We start from the raw sequence: 12,123 nt of genomic DNA, 5'->3' as shown, positions 1-12,123 counted from the left end.
GCTCCTTTATCTACAGGTCTTTGTGGCCAAACGACATCTTTGGCAACGAGACAGACAACGCAGTCCAGACACTTCTGCACATCTACTTCCGTCACCAGACTCTGGGCCAGACGGGCTGCTTGGCGGTGGTGGGCCCCAGCAGGGACCTGTCTCAGGCTAGCACCCGCCTCATGGAGCTCAACCTGCAGATCCGTGAGGCTCTGAGTCAGGCGCAGGCCTGCCAGCCCCTTACCACCATGGTCAGCACTGGACTGTGAAGCTGTGGTACTGCAGGCTGCAAGCCTGGACTAGACTGGACAAATATTACCCCCCCCTGCTCTACACAGACCTCACCTCAGCTGTAGAGAGAGGGTAGACAGTGAGGGGCTTCAGAGGAGGACAAGAGACTCCACATATAAAGGGCTAAAGGATGTGTGGGAATAACTGTGACTCTTAATATATATTATTACATGTATGAATGCTTAAAGCTAACATCTTTTCCCAGACTAAGCCAACTTGCAAAATTCAGTTGCAATAAGTCGTGTGGTGGTGTGCCTGGGAAAGAATAAGAGAGGACGCAGTGGGATGATAACTTTTTTCTCTTTTTTTGTTTCCTTTTTCGTTTTCTTTTTGCTGGATCTGACCTGATGGGTCTGTCATACCGAACGGCAGCCTCCTCGTTGGGGCCTGGTCCGGAAGATGGTATTGAAGCATGGGAAGGAGAAGTGTCGAATGTGTGAGGACACACCGTCAAGATTCATAAGCAAACACAGAAAAAAAATCTTGTTTAAAAAGTTTTCAAAAGCATGCTTGAAAGAGAGAAGCACTGCAAGAATATTTTTTTGAGAAATGTATTTTTTATTAGAGCTAACATCCTAGGTTGTAAATGTTAGGATATTTAACATGTAATTGTAACCCTGTGGGAGACGTTTGCCTTCAGGGAGTGTAAAAAGAGAAATATATCTGTTTATTGATCTGCTTTGAGAGGAGAGTCCCCTTCAACAGGTCTTCACGCAAAACTCACTCTTTAACCAAATAAGTAGCTGCCTTTAGAGACTCTCAACTGTGTGATATATATTGGATAATCTGGTATACGCTCACACACAAATGCATATAATTGCACACAAGTGCAGACTGGCTACAACTCATTATGGAAACATAACTTATTTTACTCTGTATATATTTTAGAAAATGTATAGTGTAAAACCAGTATTTTTCCCTTGTACTTTTGTGTAATGCACTGTTCATCCGAATAGGATGTATGTATAAAGCTAATGTGATGAGAGAAAGCCAAGACTAGATTTGAGTCATTTATGATCCGCTTCGCCTTCGTCATCCAATCACACAAACTCCTAAATTTCCCAAAGGCTGCCTTGGTTGTTGTTGGTTGTGGTCTTGCAAAGGGGGCTCATTTGGGACTAGCCACCTGCCTGCCTTTGTCTTGGCGTTGGCGTGGGAGATCTAATGTAGCCTCCATCACCTGTCGGACTGCGCCACTCCAGCCGAGTCATATGCATTCCTTCTCTCCACTGTGATCTTTTTGTTAGCACGGCACCCCAGCACAGGCTCTGCTTTAAAGCCTCATGAAGGGGGTTGTTTTTTTTTGTCCACGTAGGTTGATCACGTTGCAAAGCAGCGCTCATCCTCCGCTATATTTTTATCTTGTTTTCCGAGGGGGGAAATGGCTGTCACTGAAGCTGCGCTCTGCTTTCAGAATGGCCCTACTTGCTGCTGTGACTGCAGGACATTAACCATTATCTGAATGCTTTCTGGAAAATCTTGTCATGGCACATTGTAACAGTCACTGTACTCATTCCTCAGAGAGCTTTTTTTCCCTGCTTGTCTGGTACATTTGAATGCTGTTCTTAATTATTTAATGAATATATTATTTACCTGGAAGATGTTTTAATGTAGAGGTGCATTATACATTTCTTCTTGTTCACTCACATACCAGCCTTCTCTCTGGATAAATAAAAAACCTAATCATACAGTACAAGCTTGGTCTGTAGTTATTACAAGTGAAACATGATTCATGTTGCGATTTAGATTTCTTTTCCTAATTGGAATACTACAGGATACACCCTCCAAACAGTGGCAGTGGTTTGCTTAGGGGAAAGATACTCTACTCATTGTTTGGATTAAAAATAAGTTATACAGATCTAAGGGTGCATGTCATGTAGTCTGCTAGACTGTAGGTAAACATTTCTCAGAACAACTTAAAAGGGACAATCTGATGCATGTAAAGACTCCATAACAAGGCTATTGATTTATGGAAGGTTTGGGGGTATTTTGAATAAATTTGGCTGAATCATAAGACACTGGTACACTTCCTTATAAACATGGAGAGCTGGATCACTTTTATGTCTAGTCTCTGCAATAGCAATAAATTAAAACAAATTAGATTCAAAGTACACATGCATGAGGAAAAGCTCCAGTATTTAGATCAGCAGAAACCATCTGTAGTTCTTAATGATCCACCACAGACAGGTCAGGGTCCAGGTACAACAGCAGTTCTTGTCAGGGGGCTTCAGCAAAAGTTCAAACCCTATACAAGCTGCCTTAAATCTTAATCCTCAACTACAGAAGAAGGTTTCTGGAATTAATGTACCTTTAGGCATCGATATACTAGAATATCAGTTCCTTAATTTCCACCATTGACAAGACTTTAGTAGACAGTGGTTTAAGTGAAAAGAATGCTTCAGTACAGAGTGCAAGGTAGCCATTTATTACACTGTAAATGGTGTGGTGCTTACCATTAATTCCATCAACACAAAACAGGCATGAAATAAAGTCAAATTTATGTTTCGCATCCAAAATGCCATTATTGCATCGGCAGATGTCTCCCACAGGACATGTAGTGATGTTGCAGGGCAGAGTTCAGCTCCAGATGCTTCCTAGATGATGTATTTGAAGCTGAAAGCGCTTTCACAGGAGAGCCTCTTGCCTTTGCATCTGCCGCACAAGTCCTGTCTGTGGGGCCGTTTGGGGTCAACGTGGCGTTGTGTTATTGAACAGACACAGCGTGCTTTGTTGCAATTCTGGAAAAAAGAAAAAGGGGCTTTGGTTTAGGTGTGGCACATAACCCTTTTTAATTTACAGATCAAGTTAGAAAATGCTTACATGACATGTGATGTCCTCAACACGGTAAGGGTTGAAGTCCTTTTGGCATTTTCGACAGTACTGTTTGAAGTAAACCTGGAATACACAATCAGGGCAGGGGTCTCATAATGGAGCTATTAATTATACCACGGTTCATTAAAGTTACAAATATTGGTCAAGAATGAGAATTTTACATGCAAGTCCCATTCCTTTTACAATAACTCAGCCGTTAGATGAACAGTTTTCTCTCTCCAGGCTCCAGATAAAATGACAGTTAGCCGTTTGCAGTGCTGCCCCCTTATTTAGAGCCATTTTGGCTTGCAACATGAATTTGTACTGCCCGACATAAAGGCATGCAGTTCTCACCTTGTTGGTACCCTGAACACACCAAACATAGGCACTCTCCCATCGCAGATTGCATTCTCTGCAGTGATAATATCCATACTTCTGTTCCAGAAACTGATGGACAAAAAGGCAAATCAGTGAGTGTTCACTAGCTTCAGATGAAGGTGAAATGCAGATGTAATCCAAAGCATCAAAACTGGAAGGCAACATTTTCTGGTGTGGGCAGTGAATTGGTGATATGATTTTAAGACATCTTAATTGCATTTATTCATTTCAAAATTTATTTTAAGGCAATGTTTTTATAGATCAAGAAACTGTCCATGTTCCAATAAATTCTGTTAGCCCTGATTCGAAGAGTTTGTTTCACCATTCACCGTGTCAGTTTCAGTGAACCTAAAAAAAAAAATCCTCTGAGGAGTGATTTCACGAATAAATTAAGATAGATTATTGTGGGATCATCATATGAACTCTAGAATTAAATTTCCCTTTTTAACTTCTACCTTACGTGACTTGCAAGAGGAAATAATACATTTGAAACCAAGTAAATTTTGACCATTGAAAATATCCTTCATCTGGTGAGCATACTTTCTATGGGACTTGGTGTGAATCTACTTTGTTGCTTTAATGTTTTTTTAATTGTCAATTTTGAAGTTGCAACAAGTAGTTGACCAATAATCTGCTAATGGCAGAAAAATGTTTATTTTTGGATTTTCTATTTAAACTTTTAATACATTTGTGTTTGACAAAAAACAAATTTAAAAGACATCACCTTGGACTACTAGAATTAGAAAACCAGAATTGACATATTATAGTCCAGATAATTAATTGAGGTAATAAAAAAATATATAGGCTATAGTTTAGATTATATTTATATACAAATATTTAGGAAGTTAGAGGCAGAAATGATTCATGTTGCCATTTGTGGTTAGTGTAGAGAAGTTAGCATTGCAATTAGCATAAAGGCTAACAACTTACACTGTGGTTGGTGCACGAGTTCTGTTTTCGCTTAGTTAACATATGTAATTTATCAATTTTTTTTAAAATGATAAAACATAAGCTACAGGGTTATTATACAGCAGGAGGACGCAACTTTCCTCCAGCTTGAGGTGAAGGACCGCCCTGAGCACGTGATGCAACTCACCTGGAACCGCACACGCGCCTTGTCCATTAACCCATCTGTATTTGGCTGCACATCCTCGCTCTTCACTTTCTGTTTGGTCTTGGGCATTTTGCGCTGGTCTGGGAGCTTTGCGGTCTTTCCACCCTCACCCGCCTGCTTCTCTTTACCCTTCTCGTCGCTTTTCCCCGCGGACTCGGGCGGGTCACCTCGCGGCTCTCCAGTCTGCGCCTCACTGCAGGAAACTTCTTTATTGTTGTTGTTTTCGTCGACCAGGAAGGAGGTAACGCTTCTGTAGGCAATGGGTGAATACACGGCGAGGGTGCGAGGGTACCGCACCTCTCCCGCACCCTGCGGGCTGCCGGGAGCTGCGGGCTCCGGCCTTCTCCTGCGCCGGAAGTCCCGCTTCATGGCCAACAGGGTCCGCGGGCCGATGGAGCACTGCACCGAGGCGTCTCTCTTAGGGTTTACCTGCACCGCTACATCTTTGGTGTTCGCCTTCCTGAGCCTCGGGGTGAGTTTCGGATTGATTTGGGACAAGATGGACTTCAGCTGGGCGCGCTGGTGGTTGTTGAAGGCGTCCGAAGTGTCTCCATAGTGGGAGAGGTAACTTTTATATTTCCACCCCGCGTCTTTAGGCCGGGGGTATCTGCCCGTGTACGGGTTGTAAGATGAATAGAAATAGCTGTCGACTGGCTCGTCACCATACGTTGCCATTTTGTTCAACCGACCCACATTAGCAGGTGTAGCTATTTAAGTAGATTGGACAACAGGAGCTCTCCATCAGGCCTGATTACGGTCAGGTGTGCTTTTCCTTTCCTCTCTCAAAAAACAGCAGACACGTGATGAAGGTATGCATGTTTTACTTTTGTTTCTATACATATTTTAATTTTTTTCATACAGCTGTTTATAATATACACATATTGTACATGTTGTTCAGACTTAGCTCTGTTTATGGAGCACAGATAATGGATTGGCACTGCAATGAATAACTTGATATGTCTGTTTAGTCTCTCACTGTTCATTTGTGACACTAAACAATGTTTTGCTTTGATGGTGTGATTTGCTGATTAATGTCACTTTCACAGATTGAAGTTAAGCTTAGCTGATGCAAGGCAGTTACCCGTGAAACATGTTCACAGGTAACACAGCAATGTTTCAAAACATTAAATAACATATTAGACATGGATTGTCAAACTGAATGAATGAAGCTCATGACATAAAGCACCTTTTTTCAGCATGATAAACATTCTGGATTTCCCTGCATAGTCTCCCTGTTTTCCAGGTTTCCCTTTATGAATGACAACGATCAAAACGATGAAGCCACTTGTAGTGGTGTTTAAAATGTGCACATTAAACAGGAGTTGGATCAGGAGGACAGGGGTCCAACATGATGGTGTTTGGGTCGCTCACCGTCACAGCACCATAAGATGAATCAAAGTCCTCATCGTCATGAAACCTTTGATATGTTATATCCTCGCTGTCCCCCATGGGGTCTGGTTTGTGCAGGACCTTCTTCCTGTACATCCTGTAGGCCAGGATGAAGATGCCAGCCTCGGCTGCTTGGAACAGGGCGTACAGCAGAGGGAACATGTACATCCCTCCCATCAGATAAGGGGGGAAGGCCAGCTTCAGGATGGCTGTGCACAGCTGCACGTTCTGGCATCCTGTCTCCAGGGAGACCGACCTGCGACAGTTGGGCGGCAGCTCGAAGAGCACGGCCAGACCGTAGCCTGCGGCGTAACCACACAGAGGCATCAGCACAGCCACCACGTAGACTGAGGGCGGGATGGTGGAGAGGAGCTCCGGCCCCAGCATCGCTCCAGTCAGGATGAACAGCATCACAAGGGTGACCAGCAGAGACCACAGGGAGGCCTTGGAACACAAAATACTTCAGGATTAGGGATTTATGGACAAAAGAGCATCTTTTGCTTCTGTGCCACCCCAGTTAAAGACTTTTCTTCTCCTCATTTGAACAGAGGGTAAAGGGTGTCATATATTGTCAAGATTGCACCTTAATCTGAGGGCACTAGGGATTGTGAGTTTGTAATATTTACATGACCTTTTAATAGAGTCTGATCGATGCATTGATCAGCCCATCAGCCCGAGGCCTATCACATGCAGTCATGGAAAAAATTTTTTAGACCACCCTTGTTTTCTTTATTGTCTTGTTCATTTTAATGCCTGGTACAACTAAAGGACATTTGTTTGGACAAATCTAATGAAAACAACAAAAATAGCCCAAAGGAGTTTAATTTAAGAGCTGATATCTAGCCATTGTCCATGGTTTTCTTGATAATGATTTTGGCTATTATCAAGAAAACCATGGAAAATGTCTAGATATCAGCTGTTATTTAAACTCTTATGAGCTTTTTTTGTTATCATTATATTTGTCCAAACAAATGTACCTTTTGTACCAGGCATTAAAATGAACAAGAAATTGAAGAAAACAAGGCTGGTCTGATACTTTTTTCCATGTCTGTATATATCGGTATTGGCATAAATGTTATCCAATATGTGCTGATATTTAAGAATATTATGCAGGAAAACATGCCTGGGTTATATTTTTTAAATAACATAGTCTGTCTAGCAGAGTGTGCTCTGAATGAATCGAAATTGAATCTGAATCGAATTCTGGTAGCAAGCAGCACAGAATGAGACAATAAGCTGCTATCAGTGATGTCAACTTTATAATGTCATTCAACACAGGAGACAAGAGCTTAACGTCACTGTAGCAAAATACAGTTGATCTCAAGAAAAGTAACTTTTGCATTTGGAACAAAAAAGCCCAAGCAAACTTAACAAACTACTTTTCCCATAAACAGAAGGATAATGTTAATGTTATATATCTATGCACTATATCGGCTGATATATCGATATCAAAAATTTTGTTCCTTCAAATTGGTATTGGCAAAAAAAACCCCAGTATCAGTCAGACTCTGATTTTTCAACACGGCTGGAATCTGCATCCCTGCTCCCTAACCTAACTGTCTGTCGTGACTGACGTGTCCCTCCCTCATATATGTGGCTTTTATCAGAAAAGGGAGGGAGGAGCTCTTCCGGACACAGTGTCTCTGATGTCACTGTAACTGCGGTCAGCACCCCCCTCTATTTTGACAGGCAAGGAAAATTACGCAGTGCGCTTTTGTGCAGAGGTGCTTCTAAACCCAAACTACTCAGTCTAAACGGAACAAAGTCATCAAATTATTTAGTTGATTCATTCATGAAATTCCTCCTAAGTTACCTTTAAAACAACGTCGGCCACGCGCGTGTAGCGGTACCTCAGCATCACTCCTAAGCCAATGGGGATGAGCGTGCTGCACAGGGTCAGGATGATGGCCCCGAAGGGCATGAGGTTGACCACAGGTGTGTTGATCCAGGCCCGGCTGTAGATCCACAGACACAGCGGCATCAGCACGAGGGCCAGCAGAGTGGAAGATATGGTCATGACGATGCTGGGGAGAGGAGAGCAGAGACGCACCGTTAAAGCATGAGCGTGATCTTTGGCCATAGTGTTGGATTGTTTTAGATAAGTTTGATACATAAATCTCATTCACTTTAGGGAAGCATGTAGCACTTTAGAGTGCTACGTGCGTAAAGTTGACCAACGTTCCTGTTATTTCAGTGCGTAATTGGCTGAATAACAAGAAATCGTTTTCCATTTTCACTTGATAACTCACTATACTGTGTTTCTAGTGAGTACAGTATATGTACCTTAGATTCATCTCCCCGTGCACCAGCAGAGACATTATATTGGACAGGTTTCCTCCCGGGCAGCAGCCACAAAGGAGAACAGCCATCGCTGCCACATCATCCAGAGAGAAGGCTAAAGCCAGCAGAAAGGCCACCAAGGGCATGATAACGAACTGACACACCAGTGCCAGCAGCACCCCGATGGGTCTACGGATATGCTCTCCGAGCTGGCTGACATCCACCGTGCAGCCCAGCCCCAGCATAGTGAAGCACAGAACAAGTCCCACGAACACATTGATTCCGTGACTGAGCGGGGAATCCCAAAAGGCGGGCATCAGGTGCGGGGATTCCGTCGGCGGAGCGGCCATAAAGTCAGCTCCAGTCCTGAATGTGCTGCCTTCAAGGAAGATTGCATTACTGGCGACTAATCCAGCCATGGCGGTGTCCTCTGGGAAATCCACTACTTGCTTCAAAGAGTCCGACATAAGAAAGTCTATCAAGCCAGTGTTTCGTGCGTCGCCACCCAACAGGCTGGAGTTCTCCATGGCGCAACAGGAGGACAGAGGCTCGCCACACTCCGTCTGTGCCTCTAGGTGCTCGTGCGTAAAATGATTCCCCTAGTGGTGCACTGTCACTAATAAGAAAGAGCGGAGGATCCGGTGGTCGGAGGATGTGATGGTGCCATGGCACTGATAGTCTTAAAACGACTCACTGAGTCAGACTGGTGCCACGGATTGGCTCTCCGACAGACGCACATCGCTGGAGGGGAGTCTGCACACACTCTTAAGCCTCAGCGAGTGGGTGGGCCAATCAATAACGCCCAGGCTGCCCTTTTATACCGCGCTCCGCTCCGCGTAACGAGAAAGGTCCCCAAAATATCAATCCAATTTTTTATTTATTTTTACATATTTACAGTTTCCACTTTTTATGAAAGTACACCCAGCCCAACAGAGGATATTCTGTCTCTGATATTTTCTGTAGAAGTATAAAGGCCATGAGTCAGACACATGAAGCTGTAGTGAAGACAGCTGTTTGTCGAGCTTGAGTAAGCACGCCCTACATGAGTTAAAAGTGTGCTCATCTTTATATTAGTGCAGCAAACTGTGAACATCTGCTCGCCCGTTTCTTTTGTTGGCGCTGCCGTTTCTTCCATCAAGTGTGCGCATTACGCACGAGCCCTCATCTCAGACTTTCTGCTGCGCGAGTCTCATGTTTGGTTTAATAAATGGTTGTCAATGCAAATTATTAAAGCTGAAGAGTCTCAGGTTGTCTGCGTGAGATAAACTGAATCAGTCTCCACAGCTGCTGGAGTTACACTAGGTGCTTTATATCACTGTGGATATATCTGAAAATTCTATAAAAATAAAAAAAGCACTTTGTCAACAGGAAAAATAGTCATGATACAGCCTGAAGTATTTAATAATATACATAAGAAATACGATTCATCGATTTGTCAACTATTAAATTAAATGCCAAATGTTTCGACCATTGATTATTCGGTTTCAGTGAGTTTATCAACAAAGTCAAGATTCTGATGGCAGCTTCATAAATGCATATATAAATGTTAAATGACTTTCTGGAAAGTAATGGCAAAAAAGTACAGTATTTCCTTCAGAACGGTTGTGTGTCTCACCAAACAGAAATAGCACTAAAGTCAGTGACTTAGACTTATACATGTAGTATTTAGTTACTTTACACCCTGCAGTTAGCCCCTTATATGCAGAACAGATTCTGACCCCACAGCCTCTTTAATACAGTTTCTCGAATATGGCTGCAATTTAAGATTATTTAAATTATCGATTCATTTCTCCATTAATCATTTGGTCTATAAAATGCCAGAAAATAAGTCCAAGGTAATGTCTTGTCAGTCCAAAACTCCATTACATTCAGTTTCCAGAGAAAAGCAGGCTAATTATTTTTATGTCAATCGACTATTCAGATAGTCGACTCATATTTGCAAGATCATTAATATCTTCTGATTCTTTCTTGTGTCGGTCAGACCATGCAGTCATGCAAAAAAATATTAGACCACCCTTGTTTTCTTCAATTGATTGTTCATTTTAATGCCTGGTACAACTTAAGGTACATTTGTTTGGAGAAATATAATGATAACAACAAAAATAGCTCATACAAGTTTAATTTAAGAGCTGATATCTAGACATTTTCCATGGTTTTCTGGATAATGATTTTGGTTATTATCAAGATATCAGCTCTTAAATAAAAATCTTATTAGCTTTTTTCGTTATCATTATATTTGTCCAAACAAATGTACCTTTAGTTGTACCAGGCATTAAAATGAACAAGAAACAATGGTCTAATATTTTTTTCCATGACTGTATGTGCTGCATTTGTTAGATATTGTGGTCAATCATGCATCCGTGCAGCATCGCCGTGTTTAGGAACCTTGATTGTGGTTTAAGTCACTTTCATCTCTTCTGTCTGCAGTCCACAGGATCTGCTCTTCTGCCTGAAGCTCGTCGTGTATATCAGGGGAGGAAACAGAGTCCAGAGAGATTAAATGCACTGACGTCACATGTCTTCATAGGGATGGGACAGCACCCATCAGTGACTCAGGCTTTCATCTGTCTCCTCCCCTTCCCAGAGACACACCGTGTCCCCCATTAACCAACGGGTGACTCCAGGTGCGTAATGCAACAACTGTGTGTGCAGAATACATAATGTGCCAGATCCACCTTAAAAGCTGCATATTATAGGACACTGAGAAACAAGTGGACCATATATAGTCATGGAAAAAAATATTAGACCACCCTTTTTCTTCAATTTCTTGTTCATTTTAATGCCTGGTATAACTAATGGTACATTTGTTTGGACAAATATAATGATAATAACAAAAATAGCTCATAAGACTTTAATTTAAGAGCTGATATCTAGACATTTTCCATGGTTTGCTTGATAATGATTTTGGTGATCATTAATAATTGTTACTAATAATTAGTAATGCTATTTTGATTTTTTCAATAGTTTGTGTAAGATAAAAAATGATTTGTTCATAAATGATATAGTATCATAGCTGATAAGAGACAATTACATTCTGGTTAGTAAACTATTTATTAAAAGTTTATTGTTGCACTTATAACATTGTATATACTATATTAAGTATTTAATGATGACAATGATTTGTTAACCTGTAAGAAATTGTTTGTAAAACATCTATAAACATTATGATTTACTTTATAGATGCTTTAAGTATGACTAAGAAAGTTAATACTTTGTCAATGGGTAATAGTTGGTTTATAAGCCATCTATAAAACACACAATGGTTATAAAGTGCCAACTAATGCTTCTAATAATTAGTTAATGATTAATAAGTGGTTCATAAGTCATCCTTATATTAATTTGATAATAAAAGTGATTATTTGTGCACCAATATTCATCTAAAATATGTTTATGTGCTAAATAAGTATTTATTAACTTTTCAACAAGGTATATCCATCAGCAACTTCATGACAGCTGTCCAAATATTTATAGATGGTTTATAAAAGTTATTAACCATTAACAGGGTTAATATACAAATATCTGGTCCATCTAGCTTTATATTTATAAATGTTTTCTAAATATTTTTTTTTTTTTTTTAAATACTAAATAACAGGTATATAGTATATAAAATGTTATGTGTGCAACCAATAACTGTTATAACTAAAAAATTATTAGACTGTTTTCTTCAATTTCTTGTTCATTTAAATGCCTGGTACAACTAAAGGTAGCTTTGTTTGGCCAAATGTAATGCTATCAACTTGATAATGATTTTGGTTATTATCAAGAAAACCATGGAAAATGTCTAGATATCAGCTCTTAAATTAAACTCTCATGAGCTTTTTTTGTTATCATTATATTTGTCCAAACAAATGGACCTTTAGTTGTACCAGGCA

General features: G+C 40.9%; 3 protein-coding genes across 4 annotated transcripts in view; 1 reads left to right on the top strand and 2 right to left on the bottom strand.

Annotated features, from left to right (window-relative positions):
- Positions 1–1,962, top strand: part of fryl (furry homolog, like) — a 78,972-nt gene extending 77,010 nt beyond the window's left edge. For both annotated transcript variants that reach the window (XM_059341516.1, XM_059341515.1), the window contains one exon: positions 17–1,962. In XM_059341516.1, coding sequence (XP_059197499.1) covers positions 17–257 — 241 coding nt within the window. In that variant the 3' untranslated portion in view covers positions 258–1,962. The remainder of the gene's footprint in view (positions 1–16) is intronic.
- Positions 1,963–2,683: 721 nt separating this feature from the next.
- On the bottom strand, positions 2,684–5,283 carry zar1 (zygote arrest 1). Its single transcript, XM_059341521.1, has 4 exons — positions 4,565–5,283; positions 3,445–3,537; positions 3,100–3,174; positions 2,684–3,017 (listed from the first exon to the last, which is right to left on the bottom strand). The coding sequence occupies exons 1-4, from the start codon at positions 5,255–5,257 to the stop codon at positions 2,874–2,876; spliced, it is 1,005 nt and encodes a 334-aa protein (XP_059197504.1). The 5' UTR covers positions 5,258–5,283; the 3' UTR covers positions 2,684–2,873.
- A 115-nt stretch (positions 5,284–5,398) lies between these two features.
- On the bottom strand, positions 5,399–8,778 carry slc10a4 (solute carrier family 10 member 4). The gene is made up of 3 exons (XM_059341520.1): positions 8,255–8,778; positions 7,785–7,995; positions 5,399–6,415 (listed from the first exon to the last, which is right to left on the bottom strand). Exons 1-3 carry the CDS (start codon positions 8,776–8,778, stop codon positions 5,894–5,896), a joined length of 1,257 nt encoding a protein of 418 aa, XP_059197503.1. The 3' UTR covers positions 5,399–5,893.
- Between the last annotated feature and the right edge of the window lie 3,345 nt (positions 8,779–12,123).

This window comes from Centropristis striata, chromosome 9, assembly GCF_030273125.1.
Source record: "Centropristis striata isolate RG_2023a ecotype Rhode Island chromosome 9, C.striata_1.0, whole genome shotgun sequence".
Classification (NCBI taxonomy): domain Eukaryota; kingdom Metazoa; phylum Chordata; class Actinopteri; order Perciformes; family Serranidae; genus Centropristis; species Centropristis striata.
Note: the sequence above shows the minus strand (reverse complement) of the source record. Positions and strands in the feature narration are given on the sequence as shown.

Bases quoted from the DNA above. Each gene is read 5' to 3' on its own strand.
- slc10a4 (XM_059341520.1), bottom strand. From the start codon at position 8,778: ATGGAGAACTCCAGCCTGTTGGGTGGCGACGCACGAAACACTGGCTTG. The intron at 7,996-8,254 runs GTACATATACTG...TCCTCTCCCCAG, and splicing joins CACGGGGAGATGAATCTAAG to CATCGTCATGACCATATCTT. The intron at 6,416-7,784 runs GTAACTTAGGAG...TTGTGTTCCAAG, and splicing joins TGGCCGACGTTGTTTTAAAG to GCCTCCCTGTGGTCTCTGCT.
- zar1 (XM_059341521.1), bottom strand. From the start codon at position 5,257: ATGGCAACGTATGGTGACGAGCCAGTCGACAGCTATTTCTATTCATCT. The intron at 3,538-4,564 runs GTGAGTTGCATC...TTTGTCCATCAG, and splicing joins AGGCGCGTGTGCGGTTCCAG to TTTCTGGAACAGAAGTATGG. The intron at 3,018-3,099 runs GTAAGCATTTTC...TCTTTTTTCCAG, and splicing joins TTGAGGACATCACATGTCAT to AATTGCAACAAAGCACGCTG.